The sequence below is a fragment of the Leucoraja erinacea genome, chromosome 2, assembly GCF_028641065.1.
Source record: "Leucoraja erinacea ecotype New England chromosome 2, Leri_hhj_1, whole genome shotgun sequence".
NCBI classification, from domain to species: Eukaryota; Metazoa; Chordata; class Chondrichthyes; order Rajiformes; family Rajidae; genus Leucoraja; species Leucoraja erinaceus.
Genome location: NC_073378.1, coordinates 38466425 through 38494392, shown reverse-complemented (window position 1 = coordinate 38494392; position 27968 = coordinate 38466425). Strand labels below are relative to the sequence as shown.

General features: G+C 42.6%; 1 protein-coding gene across 1 annotated transcript; it reads left to right on the top strand.

Annotated features, from left to right (window-relative positions):
* Positions 1-30: 30 nt before the first annotated feature.
* rp9 (RP9 pre-mRNA splicing factor) lies at positions 31-27957 on the top strand. Its single transcript, XM_055649545.1, has 7 exons — positions 31-267; positions 9751-9781; positions 10301-10430; positions 15058-15186; positions 20923-20997; positions 25036-25055; positions 27250-27957. The coding sequence occupies exons 1-7, from the start codon at positions 134-136 to the stop codon at positions 27550-27552; spliced, it is 822 nt and encodes a 273-aa protein (XP_055505520.1). The 5' UTR covers positions 31-133; the 3' UTR covers positions 27553-27957.
* The last annotated feature ends 11 nt before the right edge of the window (positions 27958-27968 follow it).

The window sequence follows — 27968 nt, the reverse complement described above, 5'->3', positions numbered from 1 at the left end:
CGATGGCGGACGGAGCAAAGCCTGCGGCTCTTCCTCGGGTCGCCCGGGCCGGGCGGCGGTGAGTCCTAGAACCGCTGTCCCTCTCTCCCCTCCGCCTCCAGCAATCTGGTCGTGCTTCCCGCTCGGCGGCGAGATGGCGGAGGGCAGCCGAGCGAGTGGAAAAGAGCGCCGGCACCGCCGCCGTTCGGCCGAAGACAGGGAGCCGGAGAGGAAGAAGAAGAAGCGGCTGCACCAAGAAGTGAAGAAAATCAAACACGTCGAGACCTTGTAAGGACGAAAGGGGAGAAGGGTGGGAGGTGGAGGGAGGGCGGTTAAAAGGGTGTCCAGCGACCCCGGGGACCGTGCACACACCTCGGGGGTGTTTGTCAACCGGCCGCCCACAAACTCAAACTGCCCAACCGGGCCGATCAACATGAGGAGACAAACGGACGAGATGTTGAGCATCCTTCTGAGATGCAGATTTACCCGTCAGGTTCCTGCAGCAGCTTTGTTTTGTTTATTGCTGCAGATTCCTGTAGCTGCATTCTCTCGTACACTCGTCTGCAGCTCAGCCCTGGACCGGGGTGAACTCCCCGGAGGGATGCTGTCTGATCTGGTCAATCCCCAAAGTGCAAGAACTCCGCCGTCCTCCCCCTGCAGCTCCCAAGAATTCCCGTTGAAGGGCTGGCGGCCACAGTGGGTTGCTACTGCCTTCCATGGGCCGGCCTGCCGGTGGTTTCCCCTCTCTCTCCTCCTGGGCATCACTGGTGTTGGGGAGTAAACAAGAACTATATTACCCAAGAGTCAAGAGTGTGTTTTATTGCCATATGTCCCGGAACGTAACAATGAAATTTTGAAGAAGGGTTTCGACCCGAAACGTTGCCTATTTCTTTCGCTCCAGAGATGCTGCCTCACCCGTTGAGTTTTTCCAGCATTTTTGTCTACCAATGAAATTCTTACGATAACTACACAATGCTGAGGTAACTCAGCGGGTCAGGCAGTATCTCTGGAGATCATGGATAGGTGACATTTTGGGTCGGTCCCCTTCTTCAAACATGGATAGGTGACGTTTCGGGTCAGGACCCTTCTGAAGTGTCCCAATCTGAAACATCACCTATCATGTTCTCCAGAGATGTTGCCTGATCCATTGAGTTACTCCAGCACTTTGGTACAAGCCAACATCTACAGTTCCTTTTTATTACAGAGTAGACCAAGTAGGACCCGTTGGGCCTTGTTCCCCCAATGCCCTATTCCACCACTCAACCGTTCCCCCATGCAATCTTCGACAACTCACCCATTGCCCCCAACTGCGTAGTCGTGGCTCATTTCCCCTCATCCCCAGCACTCTCTCCCCCTCCTCTTCGCCCTCCCTCTCCTTTTCCCTACCCTCTGTTACTCCCTCTCTCCATAACCTCCCTGCCTCCCCCCCCTCCTCTCCCTCTCTAAATAACATTAAACAATAATCCTCTCCTCGTCCCCTTCCCCCATTCCCTCCCTCTCCTAACAACAATGCTACAAATCTCTCATTGGACTGAGAGTCCTGTCTTTGTTAACATTGTCCATAACCCCTCTCCCCTTCCTACCTCAAGTGGGACCTGTTGGGCCTCGTTCCCCCAACGCAATATTCCGGGAGGGAGGAGTGTGGCTCCGGGCCCAGTCCTGGTCCCTGTCTTTGTCAAGCCGCGCTCGGGGCCCTGGGCTGTGGTTCGAGATATGGAGCCGCGGGAGGGGGAAGGAGGAGCATGGCTCCGGGCCCTGTCTGTGTCCAGCCGCGGGAGGGGCCCTGGGCTGTGGTTCGAGCCGGTACGGGCAGGCCTGCAGGGAGGCTTCTTCCTCTCCCACTCCCCTCCCGCTGCTGGTTGTCTCTCCCTCTCCCCTCCAGCGGCTGGTTGCCTCTCCCTCCCCCTCCCACGGCTCCACACATGAGGCATTTGAAAATAACTGAGTCAGTCACTGAGTTTTTGAGGCTGCCGTCTTGAGCGCGGGAGGGGGAGGGAGGAGCGCGGCTCTGGGCCCTGTGTATGTCCAGTGTGCTTTTATCAGGGACAGCGAGTTTTTATTATGTCAATGAGATCCCATTGTGACGGCATAAGTTGCTGTGTCTGGAACAAAAGTGGGGGCGCTGTTTAAATTAATTTTTTGTAAATGTCAATAACTTGTAAAATATAACATAAATCTGAACAAAACATGATACAAACTACCACATGACAATTGTGTGTAAGGTGGTCCTAAAATTGTAGCGCTATAATCTGAGGAAAGACATTCTTGCCATAGAGGGAGTACAGAGAAGGTTCACCAGACTGATTCCTGGGATGGCAGGACTTTCATATGAAGAAAGACTGGATAGACTCGGTTTGTACTCTCTAGAATTTAGAAGATTGAGGGGGGATCTTATAGAAACTTACAAAATTCTTAAGGGGTTGGACAGGCTAGATGCAGGAAGATTGTTCCTGATGTTGGGGAAGTCCAGAACAAGGGGTCACAGTTTAAGGATAAGAGGGAAATCTTTTAAAACCGAGATGAGGAAAACTTTTTTCACACAGAGAGTGGTGAATCTCTGGAATTCTCTCCCGCAGAAGGTAGTTGAGACCAGTTCATTGGCTATATTTAAGAGGGAGTTAGATGTGGCCCTTGTGGCTAAAGGGATCAGGGGGTATGGAGAGAAGGCAGGTACAGGATAATGAGTTGGATGATCAGCCATGATCATATTGAATGGCGGTGCAGGCTCGAAGGGCCGAATGGCCTACTCCTGCACCTATTTTCTATGTTTCTATTGTGTACCATTTTGCCGTAATTTGAGGACATCGCCTTTGGGTCCCTGTCACACGGGCCTGGTCCCCCAACACAATATTTCATCACTCACCCATAGCCCCCACGGGAGGCCTGGTCACCCAACACAACCCGTTCCCCAACACAATACTCCACCACTCACCCATTCCCCCAACACAATATTCCATCACTCACCCATAGCCCCCACGGGAGGCCTGGTCACCCAACACAACCCGTTCCCCAACACAATACTCCACCACTCACCCATTCCCCCAACGCAATATTCCATCACTCAGCCAAAGCCCCCGACAGTGCAGGCCAGCTAATTTCCCCTTATTCAACCTTCCTCATTGTAACTTTAAAAAAAATGAAATTGCACTTGCTAAAGGACTCGGTGTACTGGGATAGTGTGGCGGCTCCTAAGGGTCGTGCCATCATACTGCCGAACCCCTCGGCACAGGAGTGGTGCAGTCCGGAGGCGGCCCTCAGCCAGAGGGTTTAAAAGACGGGGTTTGGGTGCCATCTTCCTCTGGTTTCATCTTCCCTTCAACCGGGAGGAATACAATAAAGGTGCTTCTCAAAACACTGGACTTCGTGCCTCCTTTTGAGACCCACGCACCACAATAGCAACATTGTAGCGGGCAGTGCTACAATCCCATTGTGACATCATAGCTGGTAGCTGCCAGTGTAGATTGGAAAAAATATTTCTTAAAGTCGGGGGATATGGGGAGAAGGCTGGAACGAGGTATTGATTGGGGATGATCAGCCATTATCACATTGAATGGCGGTGCTGGCTCGAAGGTCCGTATGGCCTACACGTGCACCTATTGTCTATTTAGGTTTTGTAAACTTAAAATATGTTAACATGTAAAATTTAACATCAATCTGAACGAAACGATACACTACACCACAGGACAATGGTCAGTAAGGTGGTTCAAATTTGTAGCGCTATCGTGTATCGTTTTGGCATAGTTCAGGTCATGAACCTGAATGGCAAACACGCACGCTCACAGCCAAGATGAGAGTAATATATACTAGACCAACTGGGAGGCCTGGTCACCCAACGCAACCCGTTTCCCCCAACGCAATATTCCACCATTCACCCATAGCCCCCACGAGAGGCCTGGTCCCCAACACAACCCGTTCCCCAAGGCAATATTCCACCACTCACTGTTTCCCCAACGCAACTCGTTCCTCAAGGCAATATTCCACCACTCACCCGTTTCCCCAAATGCAAAATTCCACCACTCACCCATAGCCCCCAGCTGCGCAGGGGCCGCTCATTCCGCCTTATTCACCCTCCCTCATTTTTAACTTTTAAAAATGCAATTGTACATGCTAGGGCTAGCAGGACTCGGTGTACCTGGATAGCAACAATGTTGCATGCAGGGCTACAATCCCATTGTGAAGTCATGGCTGTAAGCACTGAAGTCATGGCTGTAAGCACAGGGAAGACATTCTTGTCAGATAGGGGTTTTGTAAATTTTAAAATGTTAATAACGTAAAATATTACATCAATCTGAACGTAACTTGATACACTACACAACAAGGCAATTGTGAATAAGGCGGTAGCCCTAGATTCACCACTGTGTAAAAAAATATTTTCTCATCTCGGTCCTAAAATACTTCCCTCTTATCCTTAAACTGTGACCCCTTGTTCTGGACTTCACCAACAATTTTGTAAGTTTCTATAAGATCCCCTCTCAATCTTCTAAATTCTAGCGTGTACAAGCCGAGTCTATCGAGTCTTTCTTCATATGAAAGTCCTGCCATCCCAGGAATCAGTCTGGTGAACCTTTTCTGTACTCCCTCTATGACAAGAATGTCTTTCTTCAGATTAGGAGACCAAAACTGTACGCAATACTCCAGGTGTGGTCTCATCAAGACCCTGTACAACTGCAGTAGAACCTCCCTGCTCCTATACTCAAATCATTTTGCTATGAATGCTAACATACCATTCGCTTTCTTCACTGCCTGCTGCACCTGCATGCCTACTTTCAATGACTGGTGTACCATGACACGCAGGTCTCGTTGCATCTCCCCTTTTCCTAATCGGCCATCATTCAGATAATAGTCTACTTTCCTGTTTTTGCTAGCAAAGTGGATAACCTCACATTTATCTACATTATACTGCATCTGCCATGAATTTGCCCACTCACCCAACCTATTCAAGTCACCTTGCAGCCTCCTACATCCTCCTCACAGCTAACACTGCCCCCCAGCTTCGTGTCATCCGCAAACTTGGAGATGTTGCATTCAATTCCCTCATCCAGATCATTAATATATATTGTAAATAGCTGGGGTCCCAGCACTGAGCCTTGCGGTACTCCACTAGTCACTGCCTACCATTCGGAAAAGGGCCCGTTTACTCCTATTCTTTGCTTCCTGTCTGCCAGCCAATTCTCTATCCACATCAATACTGAACCCCCAATACCGTGTGCTTTAAGTTTGCATACTAATCTCTTATGTGGGACCTTGTCGAAAGCCTTCTGAAAGTCCAGATATAACACATCTACTGGTTCTCCCTTATCCACTCTACTAGTTACATCCTCGAAAAATTCTATAAGATTCGTCAGACATGATTTACCTTTCATAAATCCATGCTGACTGTCCAATGAATTCACCGCTTTCCAAATGTGCTGCTAATAATCTTTAATAACTGACTCCAGCATTTTCCCCACTACCGATGTTAGACTAACTGGTCTGTAATTCCCTGTTTTGTCTCCCTCCCTTTTTAAAAAGTGGGGTCCAATCCTCAGGAACTACTCCAGAATCTAAAGAGTTTTGAAAAATTATCACTAATGCATCCACTATTTCTGCGGCTACTTCCTTAAGTACTCTGGGATGCAACTTAGCTGGCCCTGGGGATTTATTGGCCTTTAATCCATTCGATTTACCTAACACCACTTCCCGGCTAACCTGGATTTCACTCAGTTCCTCCATCTCATTCAACCCCCGGTCCGTTGCTATTTCCGGCAGAGTATTGATGTCTTAGTGAAGACAGAACCAAAGTAGTTATTCAATTGGTCGGCCATGTCCTTGTTCCCCATGATCAATTCGCCTGCTTCTGACTGCAAGGGACCTACATTTGTTTTAACTAATCTTTTACTCTTCACATAGTTATAAAAACTTTTGCAGTCAGTTATGTTCCCTGCCAGTTTTCTTTCATAATCTATTTTCCCTTTCCTAATTAATCCATTTGTGCTCCTCTGAATTTCTCCCAGTCCCCTGGTAGGCTGCTTTTCTGGCTAATTTGTATGCTTCTGTTTTGATACTATCCCTGATTTCCCTTGTTATCCACGGACGCACTACCTTCCCTGATTTATTCTTTTGCCAAACTGGGATGAACAATTGTTGTAATTCATCCATGCAGTCTTTAAATGTCTTCCATTGCATATCCACCGTCAACCCTTGAAGAATCAATTGCCCGTCTATCTTGGCCAATTTACGTCTCATACCCTCAAAGTCACCTTTCTTTAAGTTCAGGAACCTTGTTTCTTAATTAACAATGTCACTCTCCATCCTAATGAAGAACTCAACCATATTGTAGTCACTCTTGCCCAACGGGCCACGCACAACAAGACTGCTAATTAACCTTTCCTCATTACTCAATACCCAGTCTAGAATAGACTCTCTCGTTGGTTCCTCAACATGTTGGTTTAGAAAACTATCCCGCATACATTCCAATAAATCCTCTTCCTCAGCACCCCTGCCAATTTGATTTACCCAATCCATATGTAGATTGAAGTCACCCATTATAACTGTTTTACCTTTGTTGCATGCATTTGTAAATTCCTGTTTGATACCATCCCCAACTCGACTACTACTGTTAGGTGGCCTGTACACAACTCCCACTAGCGTTTTCTGCCCCTTAGTATTTTGCAGCTCTACCCATACTGATTCCACATCCTCCAAGCTAATGTCCTTCCTTTCTATTGCGTTAATCTCCTCTCTAACCTGCAACGCTACCCCACCTCCTTTTCCTTTCTGTCTATCCCTCCTGAATATTGAATATCCCTGGATGTTCAGCTCCCAGCCTTGGTCACCCTGGAGCCATGTCTCCGTGATCCCAACTGTATCATATTCATTAATAACTATAACCATATAACAGTTACAGCACGGAAACAGGCCATCTCGGCCCTACAAGTCCGTGCCAAACAACTTTTTTCCCTTAGTCCCACCTGCCTGCACTCATACCATAACCCTCCATCCCCTTCTCATCCATATGCCTATCCAATTTATTTTTAAATGATACCAACTAACCTGCCGCCACCACTTCCACTGGAAGCTCATTCCACACCGCTACCACTCTCTGAGTAAAGAAGTTCCCCCTCATGTTACCCCTAAACTTATGTCCCTTAATTCTGAAGTCATGTCCTCTTGTTTGAATCTTCCCTATTCTCAAAGGGAAAAGCTTGTCCACATCAACTCTGTCTATCCCTCTCATCATTTTAAAGACCTCTATCAAGTCCCCCCTTAACCTTCTGCGCTCCAGAGAATAAAGACCTAACTTATTCAACCTATCTCTGTAACTTAGTTGTTGAAACCCAGGCAACATTCTAGTAAATCTCCTCTGTACTCTCTCTATTTTGTTGACATCCTTCCTATAATTGGGCGACCAAAATTCTGCACATCCTCACATTTAACTCATCCACCTTATTACGAATGCTCCTTGCATTGAGACTCAAAGCCTTCAGCCTTGTTTTTACAACACTCTTACCCCTTATACAATTATGTTGAGAAGTGGCCCTTTTTGATTTTTGCCCTGGATTTGTCTGCCTGCCACTTTTACTTCTCACCTTACTACCTATTGCTTCTAACCTCATTTTACACCCCTCTGTCTCTCTGCTCTTGCATACATCCTCCTGCCACATTAGTTTAAATCCTCCCCGACAGCACTAGCAAACACTCACCCAAGGACATTGGTTCCATTCCAGCCCAGGTGCAGACCGTCCTGTTTGTACTGGTCCCACCTTCCCCCAGAACTGGTTCCAATGCCCTAGAAATTTGAATCCCTCCCCCTTGCACCATTTTTCAAGCCACGTATTCATCTGCAATATCCTCCTATTTCTACTCTGACTAGCCCGTGGCACTCGTAGTAATCCAGAGATTATTATCTTTGAGGTCCTATCTTTGAGTTTATCTCCTAGCTCCCTAAATTCACCTTGTAGGACCTCATCCCTTTTTTTTATCTAGATCGTTGGTGCCAATATGCACCACGACAACTGGCTGTTCACCCTCCCCCTCCAGAATGTTCTGCAGCCGTTCAGTGACATCCCTGACCCTTGCACCAGGGAGGCAACATACCATCCTGGAGTCTCGTTTGCGGCCGCAGAAACACCTATCTATTCCCCTTACAATTGAATCCCCTATTACTATTGCCCTTCTACTCTTTTTTTCTCCCCTCCTGTGCCGCAGAGCCACCCATGGTGCCATGAACTTGGCAACTGCTGCCTTTCCCTGATGAGCCATCTCCCCCAACAGTATCCAAAATGGTATACCTGTTTAGGAGGGAGATGACCACAGGGGACTCCTGCACTACCTGCCTACTGCTACGCTGGCTAGTGGCCACCCATTCCCTTTTTGTCCGCTTAACTTTTACCTGCGGTGTGACCAACTAGCTGTACGTGCTATTCACGACTTTCTCAGCATCTTGGATGCTCCAGTATGAATCCAGCCGCAGCTCCAATCGTTCAATGCGGTCTGCCAGGTGCTGGAGCTGGACACACTTCCTGCAAACGTAGTCACCAGGGACACCGACCATATCCCTGATCCCCCACATGTTACAGGATGAGCAAACCATGGGGCCGATCTCCACTGACACGGCTGACACCCAAATTAAATCAACTCCCTCACACTATAAAAATCTTTATCCTTTAAACTGTACCTTTACTAATAAACACTGTACCCTCAACTCACTGTACCCTCAACTCACTGTACCCTTAACCTGAAAGCAGAAAAGCAAACCTGGGGTTGCTCCCAATCAACTGCTTCCTCTGGTCCGCTTCCACCAATCAGCGGCTTCCACCAGACCACTTCCTTGGAAGTGTGATGGAACGCTGCAGATTGGGTCCTCCTCCTCTTGCTCCAACGGCTCCGGGGCCTCTGAAAGAAAGCCCCGCGCTCGATTTTTAACTGACCGCCCAGGAAACTCCTCTTGCTCTAACGGCTCCTGGGCCTCTGTGAAAACAAGCCCCACGTTCGATTTTTAACTCACCGCCCAGGAAACTGCTCCAACGGCTCCTGGGCCTCTCCCGGGTCTCCTCCCCTTCTCAGCTCTTCTTCAGCCCTCGGGCTCCTCCTCTTTCTTTCTTCCCCCCACAACCACCCCCTCACCCTACATCAGTCTGAAGAAGGGTTTTGGCCTGAAATGTTGCCTATTTCCTTCGCTCCATAGATGCTGCTGCACCCGCTGAGTTTTTTCAGCACTTTTGTCTACCTTTAATAGTGTCTACACATTGGCCCAAGCCTGAATGATGTTTATTTTGTTCCTGAATGGATAGGTTATGAAGCTAAATACTTTTAAAAAAGTTGTTGTTTTTTGCCATGACATTTCATTCATTCTTGCAGAGTTCAGTGCTCTTGAAATGGGGCATGGATCTTGGAAATGCGACATGAGCAATGATAGTGATCATCAGATTGATAACAGAGGTTAATGCAGATGTGTCATTGACCAACAGCAGTAAAGTAGAAGTGTATTGACTACATTGGATCCTTGGGTCCCTGAACCCTTGGTAGTGGGAGTACACTGTTGAAATTAATGACATTACTCAACTTCAAATGAAGAGCAGAAACTATTGAGTTTGTGTAAGAACAGTTCAGTCTTCCAATAGAAGGTCATCTCACTGCACTTCATTTATGAGTCACTTCAGGCTATGGAAATCAGCAATATTCTAGGGTTACATTGGTTTTAATTTAGACTGACATTAAATTTGCGCAATCTGAATGTACCTTTGTATCTGAATGTTTGTAAAAAATCATTAAACTATTTTTTTTATATAGTTACGAGAAGCCACCACCAGGAATGATTAAGGTCAGTCCTTATTTCAAATGTCACACGTATTCTTTCCAATTTCTTTTAATTTTGTAAAGATGGTGATCCTTTTAATCAGTTGGCAGCTAACTCCTCATGAATTACCAATAATTTTCACAATTGTTCCCTAAAATTTCCCACGTATTCTAGACTGTGAGGTATACAAGTATGAAGTAAAGTGACTTTTGTATAAAATTGTTTGTTTGGAGAAATGTTAGGCTTCCCAAAGGCCTTAGATTGATCTTATTTAGTGAGATGTAATAGCCAAGAACATTTTTGTCAGTCACTTTCAAATGTTTCAAAATCATGTTCTCTGTTGAGAATCATCACTGACAAAACTTGGCTTTGTAGGAAAAAAGATTTTCAACTTTTTTCATTATAAAAATATCTTCCCTGTTTTAATTCTGTAAAGTAAATTCAATCAATGCCATGAGTTTTGAATCTTGATGTTTCTTTAGATTAGTGGCTAAGCTATTTAGAATATTTATAAAGCTTGTAAAATGGTTTCTCTGCCCATAGGAAGATGATGACAAGCCGGAAGATTGTATTCCAGATCTGCCGGGTAATGAAGAAGCTAGAGACTTCCTAGCCCATGCTCCGACCAGAGGACTTTGGATGCCATTGGGAAAAGAAGTAAAAGTCATGCAGTGTAGGTGGGATCTTTTGAACTTACTGATTTAGTTTTACTTTAAAGTAAAACAGTGGTTAGAATACAGAGGGAAAAAAATATTAATTATGGAAAGGGAAACATTCTTGGTAGAATCTAGTGTAATTCTTACGAGTTATCAATTAATCACAGTTAATGTTTACACTTAAGACACTGTAGTCTCATGTAATACCAACAAGAAAAATATTTTTTTGGAAAAAAAGCCCTTCATTTAGATGAAGCAGCCTGCTTTCATTCAATGAATGTCCAAAGACGTCCTAGGGTCGAATAAAACTGATTGTCTGAACAAAAATATCTTAATTAAGTCTTCCACTTGATCCTAAATTCTACCATGATAATCATTTCAATCTTTTAAGCAGCCCAAATGAAAATTAACCTGATATTTTCCTGTTTTATAAATATACATGAAGAGCAAAGTAACTAGATATAAAAATTAAAATATCAGCTTTTCTTCCTTCATGTTCTTGAACTGGAATTTATTGAAGGCATTTCTACTTGCTTTTTGGTTGATGGCTGTTAAAGAGTCATAGAGTGATACAGTGTGGAAGCAGGCCCTTCGGCCCAACTTGCACACACCGGCCAACATGTCCCAGCTTCGCTAGTCCCACCTGCCTGCGCTTGGCCAATATCCCTCCAAACCTGTTCTATCCATGTACCTGTTTTAACTGTTTCTTAAACGATAGGATAGTCCCAACCTCAACTACCTCCTATGGCAACTTGTTCCATTCACCCACCACCCTTTGTGTGAAAAGTTACCCGTCAAATTCCTATTAAATCTTTTCCCCTTTACCGTAAACCTATGTCCTCGTTTCCCCTACTCTGGGCAAGAGACTGCATCTACCCGATCTATTCTTCTCACGATTTTGTACAGTTGGTGTTTGACCTTGATTGCTTTCAGTTAGGGAATTGGAATAAATGGCCTTGGGGTGAGCAGTGCACATGGGCTGAATAGCCTAATTCTACTATCACTTATGACCTTATACCATAGCTGTCATGGTTTGCAATCAAGCAACATATAAGTCCTACTAATCTAACTGATTTTTAAAACATTGCAACAGCTGGTTTTGAGGATGACGCCACTTGGGACAAGGAAAATCAACTTGGAATTCTGCCTCTTCTGAGTTAACCAGTCTATATGAAAATGGATCAAACGGGCACCTGAGCAGTGATTTTAAGAAATCCAAACAAGTGAAATTCCTACAGTTATTTTATTACCAACTTCTTTCCCGTTCCCTTTATTCAAGTCATAGCTCAAGTTTCGCCCACCAGGCTTAACCTTTTCGATGCGCATCTACGCCAATTGGCGACTGAAGTCATTTACTTCTTTCTGCAGGAGTACGATAATTGGCGACTTCGTCCCAACCAAGGTGAGACTATATTACAATAACCATAGTGTTAGGAGTCGCTAATAGACGTCGCTGCCATTCATAGAAACATAGAAAATAGGTGCAGGAGTAGGCCATTCGGCCCTTCGAGCCTGCACCGCCATTCAATATGATCATGGCTGATCATCCAACTCAGTATCCTGTACCTGCCTTCTCTCCATACCCCCTGATCCCTTTAGCCACAACGGCCACATCTAACTCCCTCTTAAATATAGCCATTGAACTGGCCTCAACTACCTTCTGTGGCAGAGAATTCCAGAGATTCACCACTCTCTGTGTGAAAAATGTTTTTCTCACCTCGGTCCTAAAGGATTTCCCCTTTATCCTTAAACTGTGACCCCTTGTCCTGGACTTCCCCAACATCGGGAACAATCTTCCTGCATCTAGCCTGTCCAAACCCTTAAGAATGTTGTAAGTTTCTATAAGATCCCCCCCCTCAATCTTCTAAATTCTAGCGAGTACAAGCCGAGTCTATCCAGTCTTTCTTCATATGAAAGTCCTGACATCCCAGGAATCAGTCTGGTGAACCTTCTCTGTACTCCTTCTATGGCAAGAATGTCTTTCCTCAGATTTGGAGACCAAAACTGTACACAATACTCCAGATGTAGTCTCACAAATACCCTGTACAACTGCAGTAGAATCTCCCTGCTCCTATACTCAAATCCTTTTGCTATGAATGTTAACATACCATTCGCTTTCTTCACTGCCTGCTGCACCTGTATGCCTACTTTCAATGACTGGTGTACCATGACACCCAGGTCTCGTTGCATTTCCCCTTTTCGTAATCGGCCACCATTTAGATAAGTCTACTTTCCTGTTTTTGCCACCAAAGTGGATAACCTCACATTTATCCACATTATACTGCATCTGCCATGCATTTGCCCGCTCACCCAGCCTATCCAAGTCACCTTGCAGCCTCCTAGCATCCTCCTCGCCGCTAACACTGCTCTCCAGCTTCGTGTCATCCGGAAACTTCGAGACTTGGAGATTTCAATTTCAGACTGGCACTCTCGAGATAACACTAGAGAAACGGGTGTTTTCATTCAAAAATCACGAGAATTTTAAGTGTGACCTTTTCATTAAAAAAATCACGAGAAATTTGCGTCTGGACTTTTCATTCAAAAATCGCAAGTATTTTTCTTTACAAAACCACTATGGGTTAAGTTAGGGTCAGACTGGCGCTCTCGAGATAACACTCGAGAAAAGGATGTTTTCATTAAAAAATTGCGAGAATTCTACATGTGAACTTTTTGTTTCCAAAACCACCATGGCGGTTATTGTAGGAGACGAACTGGTGAGTCTATTCTGTGCGAGATCTTTGCAGACAGTGACTGAAAGCGAGGAACTTTCAAATGATTCCGACGATGAATTGGGTAATAACGATGATATTGAAAGTGAAATTTCTGAAGACAACGCCTCTGAAAGTGACCAAAAATCAGACCAACGGGGTGATGTGGACAGTGACAATGCATCCCCCAGGGGTTCAGTCAAGTGATGAGTAGGGACCGACACATACTTCTGCGTTCCTTCCTGCATTTCAATGACAATGCCAATCAAAAGGCGAAGGGTCATGTCGATTGTGACCCACTGTACAAAACACGTCCGGTGATAAATCTTGTGAAAGATACGTATTTGAATTCCTATCAACCACACCAAGAAATATCAATAGGCAGATGAAATAATGAAAGGATTCAAAGGCCGCTTGAGTTTCAAGCGTAAATGGGTATAAAAATCTGGGCTTTGTGTGATTCAGTGAATGGATATAATCTATGATGGAATGTTTACACAGGTAAAAGTGAGAACAATGATCGCAAGATGACCTTCGGGTCTAGTGTGGTGAAAACGCTTGTGAATGGTATTGATTCCAATGGTCATAAGGTATATGTTGACAGCTTTTTCTCCTCCCCTGAGCTATTTCTTAGTTTGAAACAAAAGGGTGCTTGTGGTACCGTAAGATACCACAAGCACACATAAAAGTTTGCCCATAAAAGTTGGTATAGCAGACATAAAGCTGAAACGGGGATCAACCTCTGTTTTGGAATTCTACTGATGGCCTTACTTTTACCACATGGCTGGACATAGCGCGTGTCAGTTGTTTCTCATCTATACATGGAAATTTGGTCAAAGAAAGAACCTATGGGAAAGCTGACTGAAGAATGCAGCCCTAGTGCAGGACTACAACAAATTTAAGGGCGGCGTCGACTGATTTGACCAATTATTAGCTTACTACTGTTATCCAGAAATCCAGAAATGATATCAAGTTATTTTCCACTTTGTGAAGGAAACTGCACTTGTGAATGGGTTTTATCACTTATAAACCTTCACATCCTGATGAGAACATTGATCAGATTAGTTTTGGCCAGAAAGTTATTCACTCTCTCATTCCATAGAACATTCGTACCAGTGTAAAAACTAAAGCAGACACTTGATCAGCGAAAGAGAAGGCTGCTAGTAGAACAGCATTTTTGTACAGAATATGAGAATAAAAGGTACAGGCCTGAATGTATTGTATGCTTGGATCGTGCCACTGCTCAGCGCCACCAGACTAGAACCAACTGTGAGGACTGTGAACGTCCAATGTCTTTCCCTAAATGTTTCAAACGGTACCATACAGTGTATGAATATAAAATTGAATATGAATAGACTACAAACAAACTGTATACCAGAAAGTTATGACTTTATTACACCATGGTACATTGAGTGAATTTGAAACTGACATTATGGTTTGACCTTCATGCTTTCGTGCATTTGATATTTCAATTTCTAAGAATTATCTGGGATATAATCACCCACGACATGTTCAAAGAACTGTATTCACAAATCATTCACTTTTTAAAACCTGTTTATTTTTAATTGAATTTGCATGTATTTTTTATCAAAAATAACTTTTTGTATACACAAATATGCTAATTGGCTCATTTGCATAACATAGCATATTTTGGGGTGAAATCTGATTTCACTATTTGGGTGTCCTGATCATGTTCTATGAACTTTTCAGTTACTCTAAAACTCCAGTTTTCGGCTTTATTGGTGATATTTTGTCTCAAACATAGCATGCGTGAGCAGCACGGTGACCCCATTTTGAACCCAATGTGGAACCCAATTAGTGAAATTTTGGCTGTCGCAGTTTTGCCCATCAGGCTTAAAGTACCTCATTAACTTCAATGGTTAGCCAAAGAAAATTTAAATTAATTATAATTTGTATTACCTTGGACTTGTTTCAGGTTGGAGATGCAAAAATTTTGGACACAGAACTGGGGATAGAGAATGTCCCTACTTCATTAGCGGAAATCAGAAATTGGAACAGTTCAGAGTAGTAAGTCAGAACACATTTCATAATACCCTTTTTGGCTGTTAGAATTACTGATTTTCAAATTAAACCATAGAAATAACTTTTCTTGAAAACATAAAATCATAGAAAAGTTATAACGTGGAAGTATTTACAGGTTAGTACATTGTGGCTCCCAGTCAAAATTTAGCTACCCAGCCTAATACTTTTAAGGGGTAGGTCTATGGATCTGCAGATTACAGCTTTTAAAGTGAAAATCTAGCCATCTTTCCATTATCATACTCAAATCCTTTACTTAGAATAAGCTAGCCCCCCCCCCCCCCCCCCCCCTAGTTTATTCTAAGTAAACAAAAACAAAATTCCTCATCTTCTCTAATCGTGTTAATTACTTCAACTCTGTCACCTGATTTATGATTTCCCTGCAAAAAGAAGTTCATCCTTTTAGGACATTTAACAAAGTTCTGTACTTCCCCTTGCCCCCACTCCCACTGTCATGATACTTATTAAAGGGGTGTCATGGTATTCCAGTGTCTGTGGAACTATAAGTATGGGCAAATGGCAGACTGAATCCAAATAATTTCGACCCAATGTTTTTTTCTCTCTATTGTCCCCTTTGTATGTATTTCCTGTGGATTGGAGGGGGCTAATGTTATCCCACTTTTTAAGAAAGGTGGGAGAGAGAAAACGGGGAATTATAGACCAGTTAGCCTGACATCGGTGGTGGGAAAGATGCTGGAGTCAATCATAAAAGATGAAATACCGGCACATTTGGATTGCAGTAACAGGATCGGTCCGAGTCAGCATGGATTTACAAAGGGGAAATCATGCTTGACTAATCTGGATTTTTTTGAGGATGTAACTAGGAAAATGGACAAGGTAGAGCCAGTGGATGTAGTGTACCTGGACTTTCAGTAAGCATTTGATAAGGTCTCACATAGGATATTAGTGGGAAAAATTAGGGCACATGGTATTGGGGGTAGAATGCTGACATGGATAGAAAATTGGTTGGCAGACAGTAAACAAAGAGTAGGGATTAACGGGTCCCTTTCAGAATGGCAGGCAGTGACTAGTGGGGTACTGCACGGCTCGGTACTGGAACCCATAGTCTCTGACATTAAATGACAGCCAGCGGGCTTGGGCAGCACGGTGGCGCATCAGGCAGTGCTGCTGCATACAACTTCCCTCACCCGGTTTAATTCTGATCTCTGGCATTGTCGGTGTGAGGTTTGCATATTCTGCCAGTGACTAAGTCGGTCAATGAGTAAATCAACATTTTTCCTTTACATTATGAACTTTAGATTTAGACTAGCATTTATTACCTTTAATAAGATTGTATTCAGCTGCTGCAGTTTGACTAAGTGTATAACTGGATGAATGTTGAATGGAAATGTCTATTTTATTTTTAATTTTATTGAACAATTAATGGACATGGCAAAAAACTAAATGACACATCAGGCATCATTGAAACCTGAGCACGATTGAGAGATCAATATTGCAGGTAATTCCCCAAGAAGTGACAGGGAAATTGGAAGAGGGGGAGATGTAACAATATTGGCAACAAAACAGTTGCAGCATTATAAGGAGATAATATCAGTGAGGGGGAACATGTAGTTGGGATGTTGACTTTAGTAATGGATGAGGATGCATGGCTTTGCATGGTGTTTTTAGTTTAATTGTCATGTGTACCGAGGTACAGTCAAAAGCTTTTTGTTGTGTGCTAACCTGTCAACAAAATACGCGATTATAATCGAGACATCCACAGTGTACAGATACATGACAAAGGGAATAACGCCTAGTGCAAGACAAAGTCCAGTGAAGTCTGATTAAAGATAGTCCTAGGGTCTCCAATGAGGATGGTTCAGTTGCCTTATAACAGCTTTCAGTTGCCTGATTCTGTTGTGTAAATAGTTTCTTGGGGATAATAGCTTTATTCCATCCTTCTTGCCCCTACCTTCCCTGCCACTGAAACCTCACATGTTTTTTCCTTTTCCCTCTTCTTACAAAGGGATCCAAAACTTAAATGTTTCTCTTTCCATGGAGTTTTTCCAGTAATTTTTGTTTTATTTCCCATTTCTGATATGTTTTCTTCAAGGGTCCAGGGATCAGTTTATTGTCACGTGTACCAATTAAAGTACAGTAAAATTTTGATGATCTTTACAAATCTGATATTGAAGATAAAGTAACAGGACACACAAACACCAACATGAAAGAAGCTTATTTCAGGAAGAAAACAATTAAAATTATTTTTTAATATTTCATAAACCAGCTGTGGCAGACAACATGCCCCTGAACATTTTAATTAAGTTAATGTATGAGGAATGTTTGATGGCTCTGGGCTTGTACTCACTGGGGTTTAGAAGGATAAATGGGGGGTTCTCATTGAAGGGGAACCGGTTAATGAAAGGCTGAGTTAGAATGGACATGGAGAGGACGTTTCCAGGAATGAGAGACTCTTGAACCAGAGGGCACCGCCTCAGAATAAATAGACGCACCTTTAGAAAGGAGATGAGGAGGAATTTCTTTAGCCAGAGGATGGTGAATCTGTGGAATTCATGGCCACAGAAGGCAAAGTTATTAGGTATTTTTAAAGCATAGATTAATAGGTTTTTTGATTAGCATGGGCGCCAAAGGTTACAGGGAGAAGACAGGAGAATGGGATAGAGAGGGAAAAATAGATCAGCCATGATCGAATGGCCGAATCGACTCGATGGGCCAAATGACCTCATTCTGCTCCTATGTCTTATATTCTTATTATGGACATTTAGAAAAACACCAGTTTATAGAATCATGAAATTTATATATATATATCTTCATGAATCTGCAATTCTTGGTTGTATTTAATATTCCAAAGGCAAAGTTCTGTGTGAGAAATTTGATAGGCACATGATGAAAATAAATGTGTAGAGTTATGGGAGTCGGGGCAATAGTACTGATTGTATTGGTCTTAGAGAGCTGCCATACACATGAGCTGAATGCCATCTTGTGTCAGAATGGCCTCCTTTAAGATACAAAAAGACACATATTTGGTAGCAACCTATTAGCTTAGCTATGAAGCTTATCAGAAGCTATGAAGCAGATTGGGTATACAGTCATGTAGGCAGGCTGTGACTTCTAGTGATGTCACCAGGGTCCATATGGAAACTTAGCTTTTAATTGTATGACCGGCAATGAATAGCGAAAAGGATCCATGTATCTAAACATGCTGACGACAATTTAAATTAGGTCATGCTTACAGTATGGAAATTACAGGCAGGTGGTGTTCAGTTGTTGGAAAAATTAAGATCATTGCCTACAGAGCTTCGGAAAATGAAGGAGTATTTTATAAATGATGTGAAACCAGGACAATGGATATTAGTGTCATAAAGATTATGAGTGTAGAAATCAAGCCTCATATATAAATACAACAAATGATAGTTTAAAGGCTTATGAGATGAAAGCTTTTTACTTGAAATTAAAATATTAAAAGCTGAAAATTGTGTTGGTATATTGAGCACTGGTTAGATCCCATCTGCAGTATTGCATCCTGTTTGGGCCATAGAAACATAGAAATTAGGTGCAGGAGTAGGCCATTCGGCCCTTCGAGCCTGCACCGCCATTTAATATGATCATGGCTGATCATCCAACTCAGTATCCCGTACCTGCCTTCTCTCCATACCCTCTGATCTCCTTGGCCACAAGGGCCACATCTAACTCCCTCTTAAATATAGCCAATGAACTGGCCTCAACTACCCTCTGTGGCAGAGAGTTCCAGAGATTCACCACTGTCTGTGTGAAAAAAGTTCTCCTCATCTCGGTTTTAAAGGATTTCCCCCTTATCCTTAAGCTGTGACCCCTTGTCCTGGACTTCCCCAACATCGGGAACAATCTTCCTGCATCTAGCCTGTCCAACCCCTTAAGAATTTTGTAAGTTTCTATAAGATCCCCTCTCAATCTCCTAAATTCTAGAGAGTATAAACCAAGTCTATCCAGTCTTTCTTCATAAGACAGTCCTGACATCCCAGGAATCAGTCTGGTGAACCTTCTCTGCACTCCCTCTATGGCAATAATGTCCTTCCTCAGATTTGGAGACCAAAACTGCACGCAATACTCCAGGTGTGGTCTCACCAAGATCCTGTACAACTGCAGTAGAACCTCCCTGCTCCTATACTCAAATCCTCTTGCTATGAAAGCCAACATACCATTCGCTTTCTTTACTGCCTGCTGCACCTGCATGTCTACCTTCAATGACTGGTGTACCATGACACCCAGGTCTCGCTGAATCTCCCCCTTTCCCAATCGGCCACCATTTAGATAATAGTCTGCTTTCCCGTTTTTGCCACCAAAATGGATAACCTCACATTTATCCACATTATACTGCATCTGCCAAACATTTTCCCACTCACCCAGCCTATCCAAGTCACCTTGCAGTCTCCTAGCATCCTCCTCACACCTAACACTGCCCCCCAGCTTAGTGTCATCCGCAAACTTGGAGATATTGCCTTCAATTCCCTCATCCAGATCATTAATATATATTGTAAATAGCTGGGGTCCCAGTACTGAGCCTTGCGGTACCCCACTAGTCACTGCCTGCCATTGTGAAAAGGACCCGTTTACTCCTACTCTTTGCTTCCTGTTTGCCAGCCAGTTCTCTATCCACATCAATACTGAACCCCCAATGCCATGTGCTTTAAGTTTGTATACTAATCTCTTATGTGGGACCTTGTCGAAAGCCTTCTGGAAGTCCAGATACACCACATCCACTGGTTCTCCCCTATCCACGCTACTAGTTACATCCTCGAAAAATTCTATAAGAATCGTCAGACATGATTTACCTTTCGTAAATCCATGCTGACTTTGTCCAATGATTTCACCACTTTCCAAATGTGCTGCTATCCCATCTTTAATAACTGACTCTAGCAGTTTCCCCACTACCGATGTTAGACTATCTGTTCTGTAATTCCCCGTTTTCTCTCTCCCTCCCTTCTTAAAAAGTGGGGTTACGTTTGCTACCCGCCAATCCTCTGGAACTACTCCAGAATCTAAAGAGTTTTGAAAGATTATTACTAATGCATCCACTATTTCTGGAGCTACTTCCTTAAGTACTCTGGGATGCAGCCTATCTGGCCCTGGGGATTTATCGGCCTTTAATCCATTCAATTTACCCAACACCACTTCCCGACTAACCTGGATTTCACTCAATTCCTCCACCTCCTTTGACCCGCGGGCCCCTGCTATTTCCGGCAGATCATTTATGTCTTCCTTAGCGAAGACGGAACCAAAGTAGTTATTCAATTGGTCCGCCATATCCTGGTTCCCCATGATCAACTCACCTGTTTCTGACTGCAAGGGACCTACATTTGTTTTAACTAATCTCTTTCTTTTCACATATCTATAAAAACTTTTGCAGTCAGTTTTTATGTTCCCTGCCAGTTTTCTTTCATAATCCATTTTTCCTTTCCTAATTAAGCCCTTCGTCCTCCTCTGCTGGTCTTTGAATTTCTCCCAGTCCTCCGGTATGCTGCTTTTTCTGGCTAGTTTGTACGCATCATCCTTTGCTTTGATACTATCCCTGATTTCCCTTGTTATCCATGGATGCACTACCTTCCCTGATTTATTATTTTTGCCAAACTGGGATGAACAATTTTTGTAGTTCATCCATGCAGTCTTTAAATGCCTTCCATTGCATATCCACCGTCAACCCTTTTAGAATTAATTGCCAGTGAATCTTGGCCAATTCACGCCCACACAGTATTGGAGGGGACTTTTAAGTTAGCATCCGTCCATCTGCGATGTGGCTTTGATGTTATCTTGTTTGGAGCAGGGAATGTCATCCTGTTATTGCTGACACTCCCACAGCTTCTACAGGTGAAGTTTTCTCTGACCGTTAGACAGGAGAGTACGTTGATGTTGCTGTTGATCAATTTGTGCGTGTGTGCCTGGCTTCCAGGGTCTTGAACCATATGCTATTGTGGTGCTTCATAATTGCCTCAAGGTCCTTCCTCCACCTCCATGGGTCCTCGGCAGCCACTTCCCAATTGTCAATGCCAATGTTAGCATTCTTCGTATCTCTTTTAATCGTATCCTTGTGGCGAAGCTTTAGTCTTCCCCTTAGACTCCACTATATATAGCATATCTTTGGTGATGCATCCATTTCCTGTCCTGTGTACACATTCAAGCCATTGTAGACATTTCTGCTTGAGGATCACAAGCCCTTTCCTGTACCATTTAGAAGAGACACGCCTTTCCAGTTGCAGTTGTTGCAATCACTACGATCTCTCTTGTTCTTACACACTGTAGCGATGTTGGTATTACACATGTCTTGAGGGACACCACCCTTGCGCCAGCAGAGCAGGAGAATGGAGTGCAGATATAGCAAGAGTTGACAGTTTCCATACTTAAGGAGTATCGCAGATATGCCAATCTGTCCTGGAGCCTTCCTGGCTGACAGGCTTTATCCAGTTCATGCAGGGGTGGTTCATCTTCAAACTCACTTATCACTGGCACCTGAGGGAGGGCATCAGGAGCTGCAGGGAAGAAGTCAACCTCGCATGAACATAACTGCAAGTTGTGTTCCACCCAGCTTTCTCTCTGTTTCCTTTTATCAGTGAAGACAGTGCCATCTGCAGATTTCAAAGGAAAAATCTTGGACCAATTGCTCAGTTTATGCCATTGTATATAGCACAAAGGTTTCCACAGTCACTTGCAGCTTGGATTTCATCGCACAATTCACTCCAGTGCCTGTTTGTATAATGCCTTACTGCTCACTGTGTGGTTGCTTTTGCAACCTATGAAAAAAAGGGGGGAGACTTGCTGGAAGGATTAAAAATTATGACATCTGATTGAAAATTGGGTTTATATTCCAGTGTATATAAAATATTAAGGAATTAGTAAATGCTCATCACATCACACTTAAGTGCCTTAAAGTGATTAATTAAGAGGATACATTGTAATTATTTCCACAAAGTGTCCTAAGCATGACTATATAAGAATTTAAATTTTGGTACCACCATTCTGGTAGAATGTTAGAAAGCAAAGGTAGTGTATAGTTGTTGTTCTCTTCATCCTTTTTACCCACCATCCTCCCTCCCACAAAAGAAGGTTTTTGAGAGGTTATTTCAAAAGTAATTTATAGGTCATTCTTAGGCCAATAAAACTAAAGCAAGTAAATAGTTAAAATACATGATTTAATTGAAAAACATTAAAGACGTTTATTTCCTTCCAATGAACCATAGACAATTGTTTAAAATTGATTTTCCTTTATTTTTATCAAATATAATGAAACACTTGCATGTTAAATTGAGCGAATCCATATTTGAATTGCTCAGGGGGGAGAAGAAGAGGTATTCTGAAATAGATTTGCAAAATTCATCTGCCCTTTGAAATGACTTGCTTCCACTTTGGTCCTATACGTTCTTAGTTAGCTGACGAGACCGATGTAGGACTTGCATATTTATCATGGAGCAGGAAGTATGAAAAAAGGTAGATAGTTTGTGAGTTTGTATGTTCAATTGACACTGAGCATACAAATGCTCACAGTGCATGAACTTAATATTCAGTGCGATCATTTTGAGAACTATGAGCTAGGTATTCTAAGGAGTCATTGGGGATGTTGCATTTCTTCAAGGAGCCTTTGAGAACATCTTTGAATCTGTTCATGTTACCTCTGTAGTCTCTTGCCACGACAGAGGTTGAAGATGTTACTTTTATAACAACTAAACAGGTTCGCTTCTTAATAAACAGACAACACACAAACGTTTGGTAGACCAGTTCAAAACTTTACTTATTATCGGCCGATGGAAGGGGGTGAGAACTCTAGTCAAGTGAGCAATACAGACACTTCACTGTCCTCATCCACTTCCTCGAACAACAGAATTACATCGTATTATATGGTGTTTTTTTGTCACCTTAGCACATTCCATAGACATTAGTCGTGGTCAGAGGTACAGGAAAATAAAGGTTTCTACAGAATGCATCACATCAACGGCATTTTGCCACATGGTACAAGATATTTTACCTTTTAAAAACATTGGCCATTTGTTATTGCCCCTTAGATGAATCTATTGTCCTCTCTCGTCACCTCCTCCCTCATAAACATCGGACATTTGTACATTTGGTGCAAGGCATTTTACCTCTCAAATACATCAGCCATTTGTCAAAATCCCTTAGATCAATCTAGTTTCCTCTCTCGTCACCTCCTCCCTCATAAACATTGGACATTTGGTGCAAGGCATTTTACATATCAAAAAGATTAATCTAGCTTCTTCTCTGCTTCCTCTCTCGTCACTTATGAGGCAAATGTTATGGTATTTATTATCTCAAAACACAGCAACCAGAGGCAACCATAAACTTGCCTTTCTGTATTATTCTACTGGAGAAAAGCCTAATGTGAGACTAAATATAAGCTGTAAACTAGCCCAGGAACCAATTTAATATCTTCTTATATTTTTAACTTAATTCAGCCTTATCAAGGTTGGAATAAAGTGTCTGGTTCAGGAAATTGGTCAGGCGTGCAGGTGATGTAACCTATCCAACAGGTGTTCTGTTTCTAAATTCAACTCTGCAAAAGGATTAGGTGGGAAACAAAACACATTTTCTAATCATTCAATTCTTAGTGAATTTTTGCTCTTGCAGTGCCACCAGCTGTGAAATATTCACAGTACCAGCTTTAGTGAAAAATCGGGTGGACTAGTTTTAATCACTGTGAAGGCTGGAGTGAGATGTGATAAGAGTCTGAAGAAGGGTCTCAACCTGAAATGTCACCTACCCATGTTCTCCATGGATGCTGCCTGAACCACTGAGTTACTCCAGTACTTTGTGATCAACTACTTAGATGTGATAAAAGCCTGACATTTCCTAGTCGGGGAATCTGGAGCCAAAACCTAGTCTTAGCACATTTTTGTCAAAATCTAGATAATGGTTTGATTTGTTGCCTACTCTGTACTTGTTGTTATGCTAGGTTATATCCCCTTGAAATGGAACTGGTGCAGAACTCTTACATTCAGTTGCCTGGAACTTTCTTCAGATCTCGATCTACACTAATGTTGATCCCGGGAGTTTATTGGGTATGAGGAGCGTTTGAAAACACTGGGCCTGTACTCACTGAAGTTTAGAAGAATGAGGGGGGATCTTATTGAAACCTACCGAATAATGAAAGGCCTCGATAGAAAGGATGTTTCCAGTAATAGGACAATCTAGAACCAGAAGGCACAGCCTCAGAACAAAGGGACGTACCTTTAGAATGGAGACGGTGAATCTGTGGAATTCATTGTCACAGACAGCTGTGGAGGCCAAGACATTGGGTATTTTTAAAGCCGAGATTGGTAGGTACTTGATTGGTCAGGCAGTCTAGGTTATGGGGAGAAGGCATGAGAATGGGGTTGAGAGGGAAAAATGGATCAGCGATCATGGATCGAAAAGGCAGGGCCGACTCGATGGGCCGAATGTCCTAAATCTGCACCTTTGGCTTATAGTCTTATGATCATTCACATCAACCTGAAACTGGCTCTTGATGAATCACAAAAAACTGAAGAAGGTGCAAAGAGCAGGATGACAGAAACTGCACTGTCTTGCCACTTGACCCTTTCCCATGTTCTTGAATCCTCTCATCCCGCTTTGTCATCCTGCACAAACCAGGCCTGTTCTTTGTAATTTTGGCAACAAAAAAAGATATTGATAATGGGCCACACGCGTACCATTTTGTGTGAAGGAAATTGATGCATTTACGCTATGTTAGATATGAAGCAATACACAAATCCTATCTATATGCAGTGCTGGAGAAAATTATTGAGATAGCAAGCAGTATATCCACAGAGGTATTTACCCAAGCTCTTAATGAACCTTAATGTTCACTTGCCTGGACATTAGTTTTATTGAATTTGAGATTGATTAAACTTGATTCTTGTTTGTTTTACTAAAAATACTTTTTATTTCATAGGATTAGTGCTGAAGGTGCAGGTAAATGCTGATCTTAATGTTTAAACAAAATTGTAATTAGCATAATTGCAGAATAGAATCATAGTCAACTTGTGTGCACGCCTGTGTTGGTAAGGGGGGAGGCACACGGTGTGAATAAAGCTAAATGTTATCTAAACAAAATTTAACTGAGCAAAATGAGAAGATGCCAGACCAGATTGCTAAAATCAGCGTTTGGACTTAAGGAAAACCATAAAGGAGGAAGGAGCAATGGAAAGACAGAAAAATATTAGGAGCAAAATAAGGCCTTTAGAGATGAAGGCTGGGCTAGTTCTATTGGGAAATTCTTTAAAGGGGCTGGAAAGGACCTGATAACACGATTGGAGTGTTGATGCTAGCGGAATGTTGATGTTCGTTGGCCCCTTTCCTGCCCCACCTATATTACTTCCCCTGGCTTCACATTTCACTCCTCTTTCTATCCTTTTCTCACACTTTTTCTCTTTTCATCTTTGTCCTTTGTCCAACCACCTGTCTTATCAAACAAAAACCCTTACCTGTATCCACCTATCACTTACCAGGCTTTGTCCTGCCCCCACCTCTCTTCTAACTTTCTCCTCACTACTACAATCAGTCAGAAGAAGGGTTCCGATCCAAAACATCACCTATCCATGTTCTCTAGAGATGCTTCCTGACTCGTTGAGTTATCCCAGCACTTTGTATCTTTTTTGGTAATTTCGCATCTGCAGTTCCTTGTGTCTACATGTCTTTGGAAGGGTTTTAACATAAAGATAAGAATTTTAAAGCTGCGTTACTGCGTAAATACCAGCCAGTGTAAGTCACTGCACATAAGGTTGATGGATGAGTGGGACGGTGCAAAGAAAGGACACGTTCTAAAGTTTGGAAGGCCGAATGAAGGAACCAGATCTGCAATATGTTGGAATAGTCATGCCTAGGGACGGCAGGGGATGGATGAGTGTTTTGATGGCAAATGATCAGACACTAATCATCATCCATGATAAATAGGGTATCAATGGTGGACAGAGTGAACCACCAGAGGTAACAATGTAATTCACTTCATGAAATAAAGTGTTATGGACGGATTTTAGGCATGGTAAATGTTTAATAAAATGGAACCCAAAGGCTATTCCCAATTGACTGACCATTCAAGAGAGAGTTGGAGGTTGACATGACCAATGACAATGAAGTTTGCAGAAAGGATGAGAAAAATAAGGGCAATAGTTTACCTTTGTCAGAGTCATTGAAGTGGCTGAACTTGCATTTTAGCAGGAATTATTGTGTGGATTCAACATACCTCTAGGAAAAGTCTGGAGGAACTCAGCAGCTCAGTTAGCAGCATGGGCAGCAAGCACTTCAGTTTGATGAGGGTCCCGACCCAAAACATCATCTGTCAAATTTCATAGATGCTGCCTAGCCATAGACTTCCTGCCGCAGTCGGTTTTTTTAACACAATAATCCAGCATTTGCAATTTCTTGTGTTTACACTTCTCGGAAAGATGGGCATTAATTTAGGAAGGAAGCAATTATGAGAAGTTTGTACAGGAAAGCAAATGGAAATACAACATTGTCTTTCAAGGAATAATAAATTAGGACAAACATTGTTTTGAAGAGAGGAGATTTGAAGATGAGGGAAGTTGTAGCTAAAGAAAGAGAAATGAAAATAATAATTGATAAAATGGTCACCACATAAGGAAGATGGGTGGTTGGCAGTTTAGTGGAATTGGTTCAAAGGACTAGGAAGTTGGTTATATGAACTAGATTTTGTTTTGCTGAGAAACATGTGGGAAGTGAATAGTGAAACTGGTGAAAGATTTGTTCAGGGTTATTCATTGTTCAGTATGGTGGGAAACATAAAGGAAGTTTGAGCTGGTCAGAGTGAAGTAGGGAAGGAAGTTGCAAAGGAAGTTCATGAGCTGTTTCTTATGCCATCAGGGGTCTATCAATTACTTGCACGAGTTAGTGATGACAATTGAGAAAGCAAGAGTAGTTTAAGACTGTATGAAGGAAAAGAAGCCAGAGGTTATCTCGGCATTCCAAGACTAGTAAGATTCAGGAGATGAGAGCAAGGCATGACGGCTTCCAGTCCTGGTGATTGATGATCATGAGTGATTAATCGATTCAGGTCCACTTCCTCTAGAATCTAGATATACGGGGACTGAGATGGGGACTCTACTGAGAGACAGACAGACGGTGAAAGAGAGCAACCATTCAGTGATATCCCTGTCGACATTTATTATTTTGCTTTACTTCACAATCCTTGATAATTGAGAGGAAGAAAAATAGACACGGGTCCATTGTCAGTGAGGATAGATATTTAATTACAGTAATGTGGCCATTTCTTTCCAGGATACAGCAGCTGAAACAGATGTTAGAAGACAGTACTTCGGACAGTCAGAGTTCCAGTTCCTCAGATTCCAGAGAACGGCTCAAGAAGAAGAGGAAGAGAAAAGAGAAGAAGAGGAAAAAAAAGAAGAAAAGAAAGAAACATAAAGCAGAAAAATCAAGTGACAGTTCAGAATAAGGCAAAAAGACTTGAATGTTATGAGCTATTTTTCCCCAAAGTGGAAAAGTGAGAAATGGTTATATTCATGAACAAGAGTTTATTTTGAGCAACGTTATAAATATCACATTTTCAACTTGATTGGGAAGTAACTGAAAATCAACAACCCCAAAATTTAGACTGGATGGTTGTCTTTATTCTTAAGCATGACCTGTAATATATAATCCATCCTCTTATGTGTGGCTTATACTGACCTTATCTTTTACTTACTGGTCTTCAACCTGGGTGGGTCAGTTTAAAGACCAGACTGTGAAAATATCTTCATTATAATAGTTGTAATGGTGAAAGACATCTTTTGATTTTTGTACTAAAGAAGTGTAAGCCTAACCTGTTGCAGTGGAAATTAAAATTACTTTACCACTGGCATAGTGAAAGCA

Bases quoted from the DNA above. Each gene is read 5' to 3' on its own strand.
- rp9 (XM_055649545.1), top strand. From the start codon at position 134: ATGGCGGAGGGCAGCCGAGCGAGTGGAAAAGAGCGCCGGCACCGCCGC. The intron at 9,782-10,300 runs GTCAGTCCTTAT...CTCTGCCCATAG, and splicing joins CACCACCAGGAATGATTAAG to GAAGATGATGACAAGCCGGA. The intron at 25,056-27,249 runs GTAAATGCTGAT...ATTCAGTGATAT, and splicing joins GATTAGTGCTGAAGGTGCAG to CCCTGTCGACATTTATTATT.